General features: G+C 54.1%; 2 protein-coding genes across 5 annotated transcripts in view; both read left to right on the forward strand.

Moving 5' to 3' along the window:
- ZNF408 (zinc finger protein 408) overlaps positions 1 to 17,433 on the forward strand; it is a 19,148-nt gene continuing 1,715 nt past the window's right edge. The window contains exons 1-5 of one of the 4 annotated variants that reach the window (XR_005724251.1): positions 4 to 373; positions 660 to 937; positions 1,824 to 1,885; positions 2,093 to 2,346; positions 3,432 to 5,582. Coding sequence is in view for 3 of the 4 variants with exons in the window: in XM_040259128.1 (XP_040115062.1) it covers positions 325 to 373; positions 660 to 937; positions 1,824 to 1,885; positions 2,093 to 2,346; positions 3,432 to 4,942 (2,154 nt within the window). In the remaining variant the exon portion in view is untranslated. Of the gene's footprint in view, positions 374 to 659; positions 938 to 1,823; positions 1,886 to 2,092; positions 2,347 to 3,431; positions 5,770 to 17,433 lie in introns of those variants that run through there. The other 3 variants (XM_040259128.1, XM_040259130.1, XM_040259129.1) reach the window with 3 other exon arrangements.
- Positions 15,998 to 17,433, forward strand: part of F2 (coagulation factor II, thrombin) — a 14,481-nt gene continuing 13,045 nt past the window's right edge. Inside the window, exons 1-3 of the mRNA XM_040259131.1 lie at positions 15,998 to 16,119; positions 16,464 to 16,627; positions 17,220 to 17,244. Coding sequence (XP_040115065.1) covers positions 16,041 to 16,119; positions 16,464 to 16,627; positions 17,220 to 17,244 — 268 coding nt within the window. The 5' untranslated portion in view covers positions 15,998 to 16,040. The remainder of the gene's footprint in view (positions 16,120 to 16,463; positions 16,628 to 17,219; positions 17,245 to 17,433) is intronic.

Consider the following 17,433-nt stretch of genomic DNA (forward strand, 5'->3'; position numbering starts at 1 on the left):
TCCGTACGTGCCTGCGTACGTGCCCACCAGGAGGAGGAACAGTGTCACTGTCCGGGTGGTCCCTCCCGGGGGAAGCGCCAAGAACAATTAGTTCCTCTTTACCGGATACTCAGATCCCCGGGGGACCTCCGGAATTCTAAGCTAGTATTGTTCTAGGACAGAGATTGGCCTCACCAAGTACTCCCAAACCCCCGGTCCTGTGCACCCGTGAGGTCTGACTCTGGATTCTTTCCCGAAAGGAAATTTGGATGTCCGTGACTGTTCCTCGGGGGAAGCTGAGAAGGCGAAGCTCACTTCCGGCGGAAGGAGGCTTTCTGACCCGGGATGGAGGCGACCGAGGAGCTGCTCTTGGGGAGGGGGAGACTGCAGTTAGGTGAGTGACCTGCGGGTGTCTCCGACTCTCCGCTCTGCTCTGGCAACACCGGACGTTCTCTGGTCAACTCTTTATTTCCTGACCGGTTTCCTCCCGAGCCTGGCGTCCCCCTCCGGTGCCCTCCAAATCGCTGGGGCCTCCTTAAGAGCCCTCGAAGCGGAGGGCCCTCTTGGAACCCTTAGAGATCCCTCAGGCTCCTAAAACCTAGATGGACCTCGCGTTTCCTTCCTCACCCCACCTTGCGGCACCCCCACCACCTCTTGGGCCGCTTCCTCTCTCCCCGCAGCCCCCGATCCACGCCTGGGCCCGGACTCGGGATGGAGCCCTCCCAGCGAAGGCTGTGCACCGGGACTCAAAGACGTCCCGCCCGGACCGACCCGAGCCATCCTCGTTCTGAAGAGCCTCCCCCGGGGTTTGGCCCTTGGCCCCTCACTCACCGCGGAACAGCGCTTGGGGGTCTGGTGTGTCGGCGAGCCCTTGCAGCCGGGACTGCTCTGGGGGCCGCTGGAAGAGGAGTCTGTCTCCGAGCAGAAGGGAAATGGAGTGGAACCAAAGCGGAAGGAGGTATTGAGGGATAGGCGTCTCCTCATCGTGGTTGAAAATTAGACGTTTCCAGATAACGTTCCAGAGTGTTAGAAGGTGCAGAGTATTTCAAGAGATGGGAGGTGGTTTGTGTCTGGTCTCTCAGGGATTGTTGTTTCCCCTCTCTTGGGGTAACTAAGGGGGTGCAAAAAGTTGTTAAAAGGTAGGTTAGTAGAGGGGACTGACGATCCAGTGGTTAAGACTCTGCTTCCACCGCAGGGAGGAGGGGTTTCATCCCTTATCCTCTGGGAACCAAGGCCCCCACATGCCACTGTGGCACGGCCAAAATGTAAAAAAGAAAAGAAAAGGTGGATTAGAGGAGTGTCGGTAGTCCCAAAAGTCAAGAGCAAAGGTTTTTGGAATTACAAAGCCAGGGAGTTAAATCCCAGCTTTGTCATATAACGAGTTCTCTGCCATATCTCACTGAACTCATGGAAGTCTTACTGCTTCTGCTGTTCAGTTTCGTAATCCTCCACACGACTGAGCGACTTCACTTTTCGCTTTCATGCATTGGAGAAGGAAATGGCAACCCACTCCAGTGTTCTTGCCTGGAGAATTCCAGGGATGGGGGAGCCTGGTGGGCTGCCGTCTGTGGGGTGGCACAGAGTCAGACACGACTGAAGTGACTTCAGCAGCAGCAGCAGCAGCCACACCTTGGGAGAAGGTGAGGGACAGTTTTTGGTTTTGGCCTTTATTGAATGAAAACTCAAACAGCGTAGTCCCGGAGAGGCAGACCAGCGACCATTAACCTTCCAGGGACGTCATCTTAGATCTGTCTCAGGAAAGCTTTCCTCGGGGTTTGTTGTTGTTTGTTTTACCCTGGCCCCCTCCAGCACATGGGAGAAGGACTTACATTGGTTTATTTCAGGACGTGTCACTAGGCTCATGGGGAGACATCTGTGCTTGTGAGCAGAGTGCAGGCTGGACTAGGTAAGTTACAGGATGCTCCTCTGGGGCCTGTTGTAGTGGCAGGGGGTGGAGCCAGAAGTGGTCTGTAAGTCCCACCCAGAGATCTTTTGCAGTGAGTGTTCCCAGAGGCGCCGGGTCCTGTAGGACTCAGACTGCCGAGGAGCTGGGGCTTCCCGGGAGGGCCGCAGGAAAGGGAGCTTCTGGGCTAGCCTGTGCTCTGCTTTGCAGTTTGGTGCAGCGGGGCAGGCTGGAGGGCGAGGGGAACGTGGCCCCAGTGCGGATCGGCGAGAGGCTGCACCTGCAGGTGTCCCGGCTCGTGCTGCCAGGCTTTGAGCTGCGGCTGTGGCCCCAGCTTCCCTCCGAGGGCCCAAGCCCCACTCAGCCCAGGCTAGAGGAAGCGGCATCCGAGGCGGCAGAAGTGGAGTCTGCCATGCGACAGGAAGCGGCCTCCCCCGGGGAGGATGCAGCGGAAGCTTGCCCAGGTATGTGCCAGATAAACACTGGCTTCCCACATTATCACCTGAATTACCTGTGTTGATAAGATAAAGCAGAGCTCCCAGTGTAAGATGGCAGGGGAGAACAGTAGCTTTTCTGAGGGGAAAGGGCAAAGCCTGGATATTTATTGAAATTTGAAAGTCTGGTATGAGGTGGATTTTTCAGTATGGGATAGGGGTGGGGTATGATCAGGCTTGGGGTAAGGATCATAACATAATGACAGTGGCTTAGGATCGTGGACGCAGCAAGACTAGAATTTTCAGATGAGAGGTTTAAGGAGTTTGGGAATGTAAACTCACTGGATGCTCTTTTTGATGAGTAATGAGTCTTTTCCATGGAATGAACAGTATAGTTGACTCTTGAACAGCACAAGAGTTAGGGACATTGGCTCTCTCTGGGCAGTCAAAAATCTGAATATTACTTACAGCTAGACCTCCATATCCAAGGTTCCATATCTGTGATTCTGCATCTACAGAGTCACCCACCCGTGATTGTGTAGTGCTGTGGTTGAAATTTCTGTTGAAACAAATCCACGTATAAGTGGGCTGTGCAGTTCAGAGCTTTGTTGTTCAAGGGTCAGTTGTATGGATGTTTGCATGTTTTATCTTCCTGAGTTAAGTTTCCCAGAATAGTAAGATAACCTGGATGAAGACAGCAAGCTGTGTGTAAAGTTCCCAATTCTCTCTTTTTTTTTTTTTTTCTGTCTGGGCTGGGGATGTGGGTTCCTTTATTTTCAGATGAGCTAAAGTGAGGAGGTGGTGGTCTCAGCTCATCAGAAATGCCTGCCTGTACCCAGAGGGAGCCCAAGGGCACTCTGGGATGGCCTTCTCTGGGGATCACTCAGATGTCTAGAACACCACGGTTCTCAGGAGAGCCTCCCCAGAAGGCCCCTGAGACTGGCCAGAAACAGCACGTGGCTCATCCTCCAGGGAAGAGATCGGTGTCATGGCTCTCTCCGTGGTTCAGGGGCGGAGGAGGAGGAGAAGACGTATTCTTAGAACTTCCTGGTAAGACCACCATGACCACCTGCTACCGTCTCTACTAAGCCCAGCACCCTACTCTTGCCTTGCAGATCCTGGTCACCAGTCACCCCCCAGCATCCAGGCAGAGAGTGTGGTGAGCCCTGGACTTACGCCCCAGACCCAGGCCCTGGTTCCTGAGGAGAGCCAGCCACTCGGCCCGCTGCCTGCAGATGGCAGCGTGGACGAGGAGGACCCGCCGCAGATCCAGATGCCACCTGAGCCTCAGAGCAGCTCTGCTCCCCAGCAGGGCCCTGCGAGGGGTGAGGCCAGTTCCTCCTCTTCTGACAGGGCCCCCCAGCTGTGTGCTCACCTGGTCAAGAAGTTGCGGAGCCCCAGCGGTCAGCGCCCACCCAGAGCGAAGACCTCAGAGCCCAGGGCCCAGGCGACTGGAGAGCTGCAGCGCCCTGGCTTCCCCGCGTGCCTGCGGAGCCCCCCTGGCCCGGCGGGAGGCTCCCCGAAACAGGGCCGACGGTACCGCTGTGGGGAGTGTGGCAAGGCCTTCCTGCAGCTCTGCCACCTGAAGAAGCACGCGTTCGTGCACACGGGCCACAAGCCCTTCCTTTGCACCGAGTGCGGCAAGAGCTACAGCTCAGAGGAGAGCTTCAAAGCCCACACGCTGGGCCACCGCGGGGTGCGGCCCTTCCCCTGCCCGCAGTGCGACAAGGCCTACGGCACCCGGCGAGACCTCAGAGAGCACCAGGTGGTCCATTCCGGCGCGCGGCCCTTCAGCTGCGAGCAGTGTGGCAAGGCCTTCGCCCGCCGGCCCTCCCTGCGGCTGCACCGCAGGACGCACCAGGTGGCGGCGACCCCCGCCCCGTGCCCCTGCCCCGTGTGCGGGCGGCCCCTGGCCAGCCAGGGCTCGCTACGGAACCACATGCGGCTGCACACGGGGGAGAAGCCCTTCCTGTGCCCACACTGCGGCCGTGCCTTCCGCCAGCGGGGCAGCCTGCGCGGGCACCTGCGGCTGCACACGGGGGAGCGCCCCTACCGCTGCCCGCACTGTGCCGACGCCTTCCCGCAGCGGCCTGAGCTGCGGCGCCACCTCATCTCCCACACGGGCGAGGCCCACCTGTGCCCTGTATGCGGGAAGGCACTCCGGGACCCGCACACGCTGCGCGCCCACGAGCGCCTGCACTCGGGGGAGAGGCCCTTCCCCTGCCCGCAGTGCGGCCGGGCGTACACGCTGGCCACCAAGCTGCGGCGCCACCTCAAATCCCACCTGGCTGACAAGCCCCACCGCTGCCCCACCTGTGGCATGGGCTATGCGCTCCTGCAGAGCCTCAGGCGGCACCAGCTCAGCCACCAGGCCCGGGCTCCCGCCAGCCCACCCTGCGTGCCGCCCGCTGCTCCTGAGCCCACCGTGGTGCTCCTGCAGGACGCAGGCAGCGAAGGGGACGGCGCCCCGGCCGGGGACATCTTCGAGGTCACCGTTTCCCAGGGCCAGGAGAAGTGCTTTGTGGCGCCTGAGGAGCCGGGCCCTGCCCCCGGCCTGGTGCTCATCCACAAGGACCTGGGCATCAGTGCCTGGGCGGAGGTGGTGGAGGTGGAGACGGGCAGCTGACAGCCTCGCCTTACCCCACAGAGCTCTGAGAGAGGCTCGGGTGTCTGAGCGGGGTGAGCTTCCTCTCTGGGCTCCTGATAGAGGCCAGTCTGTGAGAAGCAGGTTAGGGACTTCCCTTCCCGTTTCCAGACAACCACATTGTTCCCCAAGACCCTTAGTAATGTAAACCACTTATGGATCGTCTGTGAAATTTTCCTGTCAGCCTACAGGGGACCTTGTTCTGCCTGCCTCCCTGGGAACTCCTCGAGGTGCCTGTTTGATCACCGTGGAGGTGGCCCTGCCTGGGCACTTAGTACCAGGTTCTGTCTCTCCTACCCAGCTCCCCGAGGGACGTGTACTTCTCTTTGGTCCTAAACAGGATGACTTAGGGTTAAAAGGCCAGCGAGACTCAGCTCACCGCTCACAAGTCTCTAAGTCAGACTGAAGGTTATTTTGGCAGCTTTTCTCCCCACCTAAGGGCTGTGAGGGTGGCTTCTGTTCTGTGCTGAGCTCACCAGACTCACTGGAGGTGGCTGGGGCCAGGTCTGCACCTTCTGTGCGTCTGGCCAAAGGCAACCCTGTGGAGGGAAAGAGCAAAGAACGAACGTGTGTTTTGGACCAACACAGCGGGCCTGGCCTGCCTGAGTTGCTGGGGACGTGGGTGTGATTGAGGCAGAGGCGGTGCGCTTTGCAGAGCGCAGGTCTGCAGGAGCGAAGAGCACTGGGGGAGAGTTCAGGGACCAGTGCTTCCCTGTGCTGTGAACCTGTTGAAGGGGGTGGGTCAGCTTGGCATCAGGGAGGGCGCCCACAGGAGATGATAATAAACATCCTTTTTTTGTGGGCCAGTCCGTTCTGTGAGTTTACTTATATAACCCTCATAGCGGCCCGGTGAGGTAAAGAAACAGGAATGAAGAGCTTTCAGCATCCTGCCCAGAGTGACAAAGCTGAGATTCAAACCCACGGAGTCGGGCTCTTACCCTCCACGCTCTGCTGCCCTGCATTTCAGCTGCCACGTGGTGGATGAGTCAGTGGGGGAAGGTGGGGGTGTGGGGAGCTGTGTGTGAAGATGCCCCGGTGAGGGTCTGGGGCGTAAGCCCCTGGGACCAGCGTGGCTGGAGCAGGGAACGAGGAGCGAGGAGGCAGGGCCAGGTCACACGGGCCTTGCTTCGGGGAGTGTGGAGTTTATTCTCAGTTCATTGAGGGCCTCTTTGAAGGGTGGTGAGCAGGGGGATGGGAGATTGGTATTTAAAGAGACCCCTGGAGAGGATGAGCAGGCAAGAGGCAGGTGTGGGAGTCAGTGAGGTGGCGGGGAAAGTTGGCAGCAGTGGGAATGCAGTCACTGACCCAGCAAACAGCGCTTCCTGTGTGCTGGGCATCAAGGGTAGCAGCAACAACCGTCTCTGTGTAAAGAGCCAGGAAACAAATACATACCAGATCATGGTCCTTGCAGCGAAGAGTAATGCAAGGAGGGGCTGGAACGGGGCGCGAGACTCCACAGAAGGTGGTCAGGGAAGGCCTCCAGTAAGGAGACAGACCGCGCTGTGGAGAGGAGGGAGCCAGGTCAGTGTCTGCAGACAGCTGGGCTCCAGGCGGAGGGAGCAGGGCTGCCAGGGCCCAGCGAGTTCAAGCAAGAGCAAGGACCAGCGTGGCCCAGGCAGGGTGGGGAAGGAGATGAGGGCTGGTGGCCAGGGCTTGGGGTGACGTTCTCTGGAAGGTAGAAGCGACCGAATTCAGAGAGGGAGAGAAAGGTCTGGCTCCGACCTTTTGACTTAGCAAGTTAGGTGGCCCTGGGGTGGGACCAGGACAGCTGTGAGCTGGGCTGGGCTGGGCTGGGTTGAGGAGGGAGATTGCCAGTTAGCAGGAATGGCACCGCCTGTGGGGAGAGGGGAAGCCTCGCAGGAGGGACTAAGGCAGCCTCTGATGAAACCAGGAAACCTGGCACGTGTGAGTCATGGAAACTGATGGAAGAGCATCTCGGCAAGGAGCAAGGATGGCTGTGCCTGTTGAGAAGGTGGAAATTTGCAGAAGCTGCCAGTGAGCTGAGTGAGGGCAGCTGGAAGCCAGACTGGAGACTGCTCTGAGAAGGGGCAGGCAGGAGAGATGGGAGCTCACATTCTTGTTCCCTCCTCCTGACCTGCAAGCTGGGTGTCGTGCCCCCATTTCACAGATGAGAAACTGATTCAGAGCGGGGTAGTCCCAGCCAAGACCACACAGTCAGAGCCAGGATCGCAACGTGGCATGTCCTGCGGTTCCCCATCACTCGATCACGGCGCCACAAGCAGCCTTGTGTCTTCTGCTTGGCCACTGACTAATTCATCCACCCACCCAGCCTGAATAACTTCTTGGCAGAGCGTCATTCTGAGATTGTCCAAGGAGAGGGAAGACAGTGAGAGACGGTGACAATCTGCGGAAAGCAAGCCCACACCATCCAAAACCTGAAAAACAGCTTCTAATAATAGTTTTGAGTCAGCCAACCCCCTGACTCAGCCTGGTAGGTCTTATTCTTTTCTGTCTCCAGTTTCAGGCAGGTCATTCCAACTCAAGTGACCACTCAGCTGTGTCTAGCCAGTGTTAGGTAACCTGGGACATGACTATCGCTTGAGATTGAACTATGTGGGGAAACGGGGGTACTTTGGGTTGCTGGGAAGGCCTGTCGATGCCTGCAACCATCCTCGGGCCAAAAGGTGGGGTGTTTATTTCCCACTTTGGTACATCTTCACACAGATGGGGGTCTTTTCTCTCCACTGAGTGTCCCTGGAGATGCAGAACAGTGTCAGACCATGTCACCAAATTCAGGCACCTGGATTAGCAGCCTGTCCTCAGAGTGCTGACAGCTGAAGCGGGAATGGTGTCGGAGAGCATCGGCCAACTTCCTCCCGTTTCAGATAAGATAACAGAGGCCGAGCGAGAAGTCCCCCACGGAGGCATGAGACCAGTGAAGAGCAGAACCAGGACAGGGCCCCAGGCCTTCTGAAGCCCACCTTAGTGCCTCTCCAGTGGAAATGCAGTGAAACCGATCATGGGAATATGGTTTGAGAAAGAATCCCCTCCCGCATATCAAAACAGTTCCTGTTTCGTTACAGTGTTGGAAGTCCTTTATTCCCTGCTTCTTTTCTCCATCCACTGATGAAGTCACTTTGAACTGTTTGGTGTATTTACCACCGAATGTGAATGCTGCTTCTTGCTGTAGAGCAAAGTTGCAATGAAAATGTTGCTGGAAGCTTTTTCACAGATCGAACCACGCAGTGTGTATAGCTGCTGAGCCAAACATCAGAAAGGGCGGGAGACAAGGGATCTTTTATCCTGACTTGCAGCTTTAACACTGTGAGAAAAATGTTCACAATAGAATAAAATTTGATTCGTGGACTAGACAAGCACAGGTGTGGATCACAGCTTCACCCTGAACCAGCTGCATAAACTCAGGCAAGTCACTTCTTCATGCCTGTTTGCTCATCCATAAAATGGGACTAGCCGTAGTACCTGCCTCATCAGCACTACATACCTGGCACCTGATGAGCACCTAATAAGTTGCAGCTGGTTATTGATAGTATTGGAGGGGCTTCCCTGGTGGTCCAGCGGTGAAGGCTGCACTCCCAGTGCAGATGGCTGGATTCCATCCCTAGTCAGGGAACTAGATCTCACATGTTTCACCTAAGACTCGGCGTAACCAAATTAAAAAAAACAGTATTGGGAGCAGCCCCCTTAACGTGGAGGACAGACTGAGGTCCCTGCTGCCGGCAGGTCAGCATCACCTGGGGCTTTTGTGTCCAGGTGCACGTCCTGTGGGTATACAGTAGTACCCCCTCCCCCGCCTTGGTTTCACTTTCCACGGTTTCAGTTACCTACAGTCAACTCCCCTCCAACAGCATTAAATGGAAAATTCTGGAAATAATTTGCAAATTTTAAGCTGTGAACTCACTCTAAGTGGCATAGAGAAGTCTCTTGCCCGCCCACCCTTCGTCCAGTGTAGATGACCCTCCCGTTAGTATAGGAAACAGCAGTATGGACAGGGTTCAGTACTATCCATGGTCTCCGGCATCCACTGAGGGTCTTAGAATGGATCCCCTTCGGATAGGTGCGTGGTGCAGTTAGGCTGTGCCCTGCCAGACTGTCAGGACGGGGTCATATGAGAAGAGCGGCAGCCCAGGAGGCGGGAGGCAGGGCCTGGTCCTCGCTGGATAACCACCTCTCTGTAAGACCTTGACCATTAGCTTCCCAACTCTGAGGCTCCCATTCTTCAATGACCTGGGAAACGACCAGATCAGTGGATCCCAATCTCAGCTTCATCATGAAGCCTTTTTTGGCTCACTTTTTTTTTTCTTCTGTGGGTCTTATATATATATATTTAATTTTATTAAGAAAAATTGATTTATATTTTTAAATCAAAATAGAAAACTGCTGATCAGCTTAAGTAACAAAAGACAAGACAACCACCTAAAAAGATATAATTTCAGCCAAAAGGGAGAAAATTCCTTTTTTATTTTTTGGCCCCACCATGTAGCTTATCGAATCTTAGCTCCCCAGTGAGGGATCGGACCAGGGTCCTCTGCAATAAAACCTTGAGTCCTATCCACTGAACTTCCAGGGAATTCCTGGGGGGAGAAATTATAAAAATTACTTTTATAATTTTTTGAGTTTTTTTTAATATGCAAAAGCACAGGCCACCATGTGGTACATGCCCAGAGGCCTAGGTTTCAAAATGTCTGGGTTTAGTAATATCTGATCTCCTTTCTGGCTCTGAAATTCTATAATTCTGTATTCTGGGACACAATTTGGCTGTTTTCAGTAATTATAGAACTTCACTTTAGAACATAATTTTGGCTTCACCCATGATTTGTTTTTGATGCCAACACACAACCCCTCATTATGGCCTTGTTCTCAGAGGAAAATTCAACTTGCTTGAAAGGTGCAGGTATGTGTTTGTGGTGAAAGCAGGAATGACAAGCTTGACTGTAGGTGCCTCCTGGCCCCAGAGAATTCCAGGGAAAAGGTCCCTGGAGGCTGGGCGGCTTGCGGTGGGCCCTGAGGCCTAAGCCTGTGCTCCGTCCGCTGGGGCCCGTCACCCATGGAAGTGCCACCCTGTCCCACAGAACTCTCAGATCCCCCCAGAGCTGTACTCACAGAGGAGTGCTCTCCCCGAGTCCTCTCCACAAGCTAAAGAGTGGATGCAGCTTGTGTTCACTCAAGAGAGCACTTGATAATCCCGGCCTCCATTTCTTAAGGAATTAAGTCCACTTTCATCATGAACATTTTCAAACAAAACACATGTAAAAGAATAATGTAACAATCCCTACCACCTAGATTTAATGATCATTAACATTTTGCCCTGCTTGTTTCATCTGTTTATAGTAAATCCCTACGTATAATCTGTAATTTACAAGGATTTAGAAGCACTATGTCAGCTAACACTGAGCAAACTAAAAATAACTCTTCCATATCACTGCATATCTAACCTATGTTTAGATTTTATTTGTGCAAAATTAGTCTTTTTACAGTTGATGTGTTCAAAGGTCTGAACCAGTCACGGTCCTCCTGTTCCCTTTGTGCATTCGTTGTTAGGTCTTTTCGGAAAGGTCTCTGCCACCCACCCCTGTCATTCCCATGTCAGGAAGTTGCTAGAGAACCCAGGGTCATCTGTCCTGTCGGCATCTGTCCTGTTGAATGTCCCTCCTTCCTTGGGGTCGGCGTCTTACTTACTCCTGTGTTGTCTGCAGGTCCTCTAAACTAGTAATTAAATCGAGACATTTGATCCAGTCCAGGTTCACTGTTTCGGGAAGAACCCTTCACTGGCGTCATTGTGGATTCCTCGTTGCATCATATCCCATAATCCATGCTGTTTATTGAGTGCTTATTGTGTGGCAGGCCTTGTGAGACTTTACACACATAATATGCTTTGGGGGAGTAATTTAGTTTTTACTTCACAACAGTAAACTGAATCCAACTAGGCCTGGAAGGAGACAAGAGGTATTTGGAATTCAAAGAATTACAGTGAGAGCACAGACGTAGCAGGATTTGAGAGCTGGGAGGAGGTCTCTGCAGGGACAAGAGGAACCATGGAGATAAGATAAAAGACAAAATCAAATTGATCCTAATGGGAATCCCCTGGTGATCCAGTGGTTAAGACTCCATGCTTCCAGTGTAAGAGATGCAGTTTCAGTCCCTGGTTGGGGAATTAAGATCTCACATGCTGGGTGGCACGGCCCAGAAAATACTACCAAAAAAAAAAAAAATAAATAATCCGAATGGCCGAGAGTCTTCCTGCTGGCCTTGCCATCCCTGGCTCCAAGTGCTCATGGCCCCCACAGTACCCATGCTGTCCCTCTCCTGAGCAAAGAACCCAGTCTGGCCATCCAACCCATCGTTCTTAACTGTGCTGACAACCAGCCGAACCATTTGGGTTGGGCCCAGCGTTTGCCAAGGACCAGACGTCTGGACATGCTCAAAGTGAAGTTCTCGTCAGAAAAGTTCTCTCCGCTAAATGGACGTAGCCATGGGGACTATCGCGGCTTGTAAATTCATCATCCTGGTTCATAAATCCAGGAACGAGCCTGGGAAAGCAGGAATCCTTATAACCAAACCTCATGTTTTCTCCTTGGGAACATCGTCTGAAAACAGCTCCAGGAAGACATGGCCAAGCCTTGCCCCTGCACAGCCGGGCACGAGCGTGCCATGGACTCGGCAAGGCTGCAACTCCGAAGAAGAGCCTGTGGAGAGGCCAGTGTGACCTTAAGCTTCCCAAAACAGCCTTGAGAAGTGAATGCTGTTGTATTTCTGGTTTTACAGGTACAGAGCCCCAGGACCAGCCTCCCAAGCCAGCACTCTCCTGCGTGCTGCGGTACTTGGCTGTCAGGACGGGGGTTTCTGGCAGTGAGGGAACAGGCAGGGCAGTCAGCAGGCCCCGCACTCGGCCGGAACTCTCGGGAGAAGGGGGCCGCTGTTATGCGTTCTGTCCTCCTGGCCAACACCCTCTCCTCCCGCTCAGGTTGACTCAGCGCTGGCCCAGGCTGCTGCTCAGCAGAAGGAAGAGTGCCTGCCTTCGAGCAGGCAGGATGAGGGCTTTCCTGGTAGTCCAGGGGTTAAGACTCTGTGCTTCCACTGCAGGGTACACAGGTTTGATCCCTGGTCTGGGAAGTTCCACATGGCCACAGTGAGGGGGCGGGGGCTCCCCCTTCAAAAAAAAAAAAAAATCAGGAAGAATGAAAGTACATCCCTCTTCAGCTCTACCCCCTTCCTTACTCATATGGAGTTTTTAAAGAAATTAATGGGGTGAGATCTTTTCACCATTAAGAAGGAAAAAAAAAAAAGTGGAGTAGGCTCAACATCATTAGTCAACAGGGAATACAGGTTAAAACCACAACGAGACACGGACACATCCCTCAGAATGGTCGCTGTGAAGTGGATGGATGAGCTGGTGTGATAGGAGTTGCTACAAGTCTTCAAACATTGCTGGTGGGAGTATAAACCAGTACAACCACTCGGGACAACTATTTGTCGAAGTGTCTTAGTCAAAACAAATGCCTGCCTTGGGACCCACTCCTGGATCATCTGTATGCAACAGAAATCAGTGCTTATCTACACCAGGAGACCTGTCCACCAATATCCACAGCAGTACCATTCATTATATCCCCAGGTGGAGGCCTAATTTGGGCTTCTCTGTCCTTGAGATTCTCCAGGCAAGAATGCTGGAGTGGGTGGCCATTTCTTTCTCCAGCAGATTTTCCCAACCCAAGGATCGAACCCGAGTCTCTTATGTGTCCTGCATTATCAGGTGGGTTGTTTACCACTAGCACCCCCCAAGAAGCCCACCAACAGGTGAATGTGTAAATGAAATTACAATATTCATGCAGTGGAATATTACACAGCTTTAAAGGGACCAGATGGCTGATACATGCAGCAGGGATGAACCTCAGAGACGTGCCAAGCGAGAGAAGCCAGACAAACAGGTGTATGCTGGTGGTTTCCATTTATATGAAGCGCAAAAGTAGGAACACTGATCTAGGTAATAATGATGGTGGTTAGAGTAGTGATTATCTCAGGAATGACTCAAAGGAGTCTCTTGGGGGCTGGAAACGTCCTCTTCTTGAGTTGGTGGTAGTTACATGGATGTGAAAAGAAATGCAAAAAAGCAAATGGCTGTCTGGGGAGGCCTTACAAATATCTGTGAAAAGAAGAGAGGTGAAAAGCAAAGGAGAAAAGGAAAGATATAAGCATCTGAATGCAGAGTTCCAAAGAATAGCAAGAAGAGATAAGAAAGCCTGCTTCAGCAATCAATGCAAAGAAATAGAGGAAAACAACAGAATAGGAAAGGCTAGAGATCTCTTCAAGAAAATTAGAGATACCAAGGGAACATTTCATGCAAAGATGGGCTTGATAAAGGACAGAAATGGTATGGACCCAACAGAAGCAGAAGATATTAAGAAGAGGTGGCAAGAATACACGGAAGAACTGTCCAAAAAAATCTTCACAACCCAGATAATCATGATGATGTGATCACTAATCTAGAGCCAGACATCTTGGAATGTGAAGTCAAGTGGGCCTTAGAAAGCATCACTACAAACAAAGCTAGTGGAGGTGATGGAATTCCAGTGGAGCTGTTTCAAATCCTGAAAGATGATGCTATGAAAGTGCTGCACTCAATATGCCAGCAAATTTGGAAAACTCAGCAGTGGCCACAGGACTGGAAAAGGTCAGTTTTCATCCCAATCCCAAAGAAAGGCAATGCCAAAGAATGCTCAAACTACTGCACAATTGCACTCATCTCACATGCTAGTAAAATAATGCTCAAAATTCTCCAAGCCAGGCTTCAGCAATACGTGAACCGTGAACTTCCAGATGTTCAAGCTGGTTTTAGAAAAGGCAGAGGAACCAGAGATCAAATTGCCAACATCCACTGGATCATGGAAAAAGCAAGAGAGTTCCAGAAAAACATCTATTTCTGCTTTATTGACTATGCCAAAGCCTTTGACTGTGTGGATCACAATAAACTGTGGAAAATTCTGAAAGAGATGGGAATACAAGACCACCTAACCTGCCTCTTGAGAAATCTGTATGCAGGTCAGGAAGCAACAGCTAGAACTGGACATGGAACAACAGACTGGTTCCAAATAGGAAAAGGAGTACGTCAAGGCTGTATATTGTCACTCTGCTTATTTAACTTCTATGCAGAGTACATCATGAGAAACGCTGGACTGGAAGAAACACAAGCTGGAATCAAGATTGCCGGGAGAAATCTCAATAACCTCAGATATGCAGATGACACCACCCTTATGGCAGAAAGTGAAGAGGAACTAAAAAGCCTCTTGATGAAAGTGAAAGAGGAGAGTGAAAAAGTTGGCTTAAAGCTCACCATTCAGAAAACGAAGATCATGGCATCTGGTCCTATCACTTCATGAGAAATAGATGGGGAAACAGTGGAAACAGTGTCAGACTTTTATTTTGGGGGGCTCCAAAATCACTGCAGATGGTGACTGCAGCCATGAAATTAAAAGACGCTTACTCCTTGGAAGAAAAGTTATGACCAACCTAGATAGTATATTCAAAAGCAGAGATATTGCTTTGCCGACTAAGGTCCATCTAGTCAAGTCTATGGTTTTTCCTGTGGTCATGTATGGATGTGAGAGTTGGACTGTGAAGAAGGCTGAGCACCGAAGAATTGATGCTTTTGAACTGTGGTGTTGGAGAAGACTCTTGAGAGTCCCTTGGACTGCAAGAAGATCCAACCAGTCCATTCTGAAGGAGATCAGCCCTGGGATTTCTTTGGAAGGAATGATGCTAAAGCTGAAACTCCAATACTTTGGCCACCTCATGCGAAGAGTTGACTCGTTGGAAAAGACTCCGATGCTGGGAGGGATTGGGGGCAGGAGGAGAAGGGGACGACAGAGGATGAGATGGCTGGATGGCATCACGGACTCGATAGACGTGAGTCTGAGTGAACTCCGGGAGATGGTGATGGACAGGGAGGCCTGGCGTGCTGCAATTCATGGGGTTGCAAAGAGTCGGACATGACTAAGCGACTGAACTGAACTGAACTGAACATGGATGTGTGTATAGTAACAGTTTGAGTGAAACACTGTGAGTTGTTTCAACATTGTTGCATACAAGCTAAACCTCAGTTTTTAAAATACATAGAAAAATAGGAATGAGTGTATGTATATATATACAGTGGAAGCGGGCCACCCAGGAGTTGAGCTGGCCCCTAGAAGCCCTGGTCCCTGGCTCCCTGGCACCCCTCCGTCCCTGCGCTGCCCTGGGCCTCTCTGTGCGATCTTCCCACACTGGACATGACCCCAGCGCAGACCCCCACGGCCAGGCCAGGAGGACGGCGAGGCAGAACCCCGAGCGCCCCGTGCTCCTGCTCTTTGGCCCTCTGTCCCAGTTTTACCCAGGACTAATATTTACCCTTCATACTGCAATCGGGGAGTAGGGGAGGCCCGGCCCCGGGGCAGACAGGCGGGGGCAGAGGGAGGGCCCAGCCCCGGAGGCCCGGCAGGCATGGGGGTCTGAGCTGCTCCTGCAGGCCGCCGGTCCTGGGCAACCTGGGAAGGAAGACAGACTGGAGGCCTGGGAGGCCCAGGGCCCCACTCCTCCTCCTGGCAACCGCTACACAGGAACACGCCTCCCCGGCTCCCAGGCAGGGAAGGGACTTGGGACCCCGGCTCCCATCTGGCCACACCCTGCCCTCCATTTCCTTGCGTGTGGACGGTGGACTCCACAGCCCTCCCTGAGGGCTTTCCTGCACACAGCTGCTGCTCACTAAGCCCTTCCTAAGTTCAGAATCTCCTTAAGTCTCTACAGCAAGACACTCTCCCCACCGCCCAGAGGAGGAGACAGGCTCACAGAGGTCAAAGTGACCATCACCTTGCGTTAGGGTGGGAAGGAGCCTACAGGAGAACCCTGTGACCCCACTGACCCCAGAGAGGGAGAGGCTGGGCGGTGGCAGCACCTCTGGGCTCAGCTCTGGGGCTTCCTCCCGGATGGCGGGGGTGGGCTCTCCAGCTGCGTGTCCCTATGGCCCTGAACTGCCGACCTCCGCCTCCTGGCTGATTTCTTCACGTTGGTTCAACATTAACCCGGTGGAGTCAGGACCAGCCCGCAGAGAAGTGCCGGGAGCGGACACACCATGGCGCGCGTCCGAGGCCCGCAGCTGCCGGGCTGCCTGGCCCTGGTTGCCCTGTTCAGCCTCGCGCACAACCAGCATGGTAAGGGGGGCGCTGGAAGCTGCGATAGGCTGGTAGACCAGGGTGTGGGAATGTGGGCTGGGGTCTCCACCGAGAGAAACAGGGCCAGTCCCCAGATCCGCACCGTGTCCAGCTCAGGGAAGGGGCCAGGCGCTCCAGGCCAGATGGACAGTGGCCGCTGCTCTCAGGCAGTATGGAAGGTGGGCTGGGGTTGACCCATGGAAGGAGGGGGCTAGTGGGCTGCCATTAGCAGCCTTCCGGGGCCTGCCGCCATCCCAGAGGCCGCCTCCCTCCGTTTCGGAAGCCAGCAGGGCTTGCTTCCTGCCCCCACGGTGGCCGCCGGCCCACCTTCCTGCCCCCTGCAGTGTTCCTGGCCCATCAGCAAGCATCCTCGCTGCTCCAGCGGGCCCGCCGTGCCAACAAGGGCTTCCTGGAGGAGCTTCGGGAGGGCAACCTGGAGCGAGAGTGCCTGGAGGAGCCGTGCAGCCGCGAGGAGGCCTTCGAAGCCCTGGAGTCTCCCAGTGCTACGGTGAGGCCCCGGTGAGGCAGGGCCTGGCTCCCTCCAAGGGGTCCCAGCTGCAGGAGCACAGAGGAGGGGCCCGAGGAACTCGGCAGCTCTCTGTTGATCGCGTCGTGTGCTTCACTGGGCCGCTGGGATGAAGAGCTCAGTCTCTCTGGGAGCGCCCAGCACCTTGGCTCTGTCAAGGCCCCAGGGTCTGGCAAGGCTCCAGGGCTTCGAGGGAAGGGGGCTCCTCGGTCTTTAGCCGTCTGCGTTGGGATCTCTGGAGCGGCTGGCACTGGCCGCGTGTCTCAGCTTTAGGTCTGTGCCCTCGGGCGCTGAGGTTCCTGTCAGGCCTGGGGCTCAGTGTCCCGGGAGCCCCGAGCAGCCTTCCCTTCCCGGGGGCTCCACCTGGGCCCCTCCTCACCAGTTTACCCCACCCACAGAAATCCCTTTCTGTCTTGGCTGACCTGGGAGGGTGGAGGGGTACAGGCAGTTCCCCTCACGTCCCCAGGGGGTAACCAGAGTAAGAGAAAGGGGGGGCGCATAGGGAGGAGACAAAGTTGACTCTAAAAAGCAGAAGGGACCCTGCCACAGCCTCATACTCAGCCTTGTTTTTCAGGATGTGTTCTGGGCCAAGTACACAGGTGAGCACGCGGAAGACGTTGCTCTGGGAGGGGAGTCCTGGGGACCCCAGCTGCAGAGTGCTCCGCCCCAGCGAGCCTTCTGGTTCACCCAGCCACCCGTCCCTGCGCCCCTGCCTCGTTCCTTCCTTCCTTCCATCGCCTGCCCGCTCCTCTGTTTCTGAGCGCTGTCCCACCCTTTACTTGCCCCCT

This window comes from Oryx dammah, unplaced genomic scaffold, assembly GCF_014754425.2.
Source record: "Oryx dammah isolate SB20612 unplaced genomic scaffold, SCBI_Odam_1.1 HiC_scaffold_17, whole genome shotgun sequence".
Lineage (NCBI taxonomy): Eukaryota > Metazoa > Chordata > Mammalia > Artiodactyla > Bovidae > Oryx > Oryx dammah.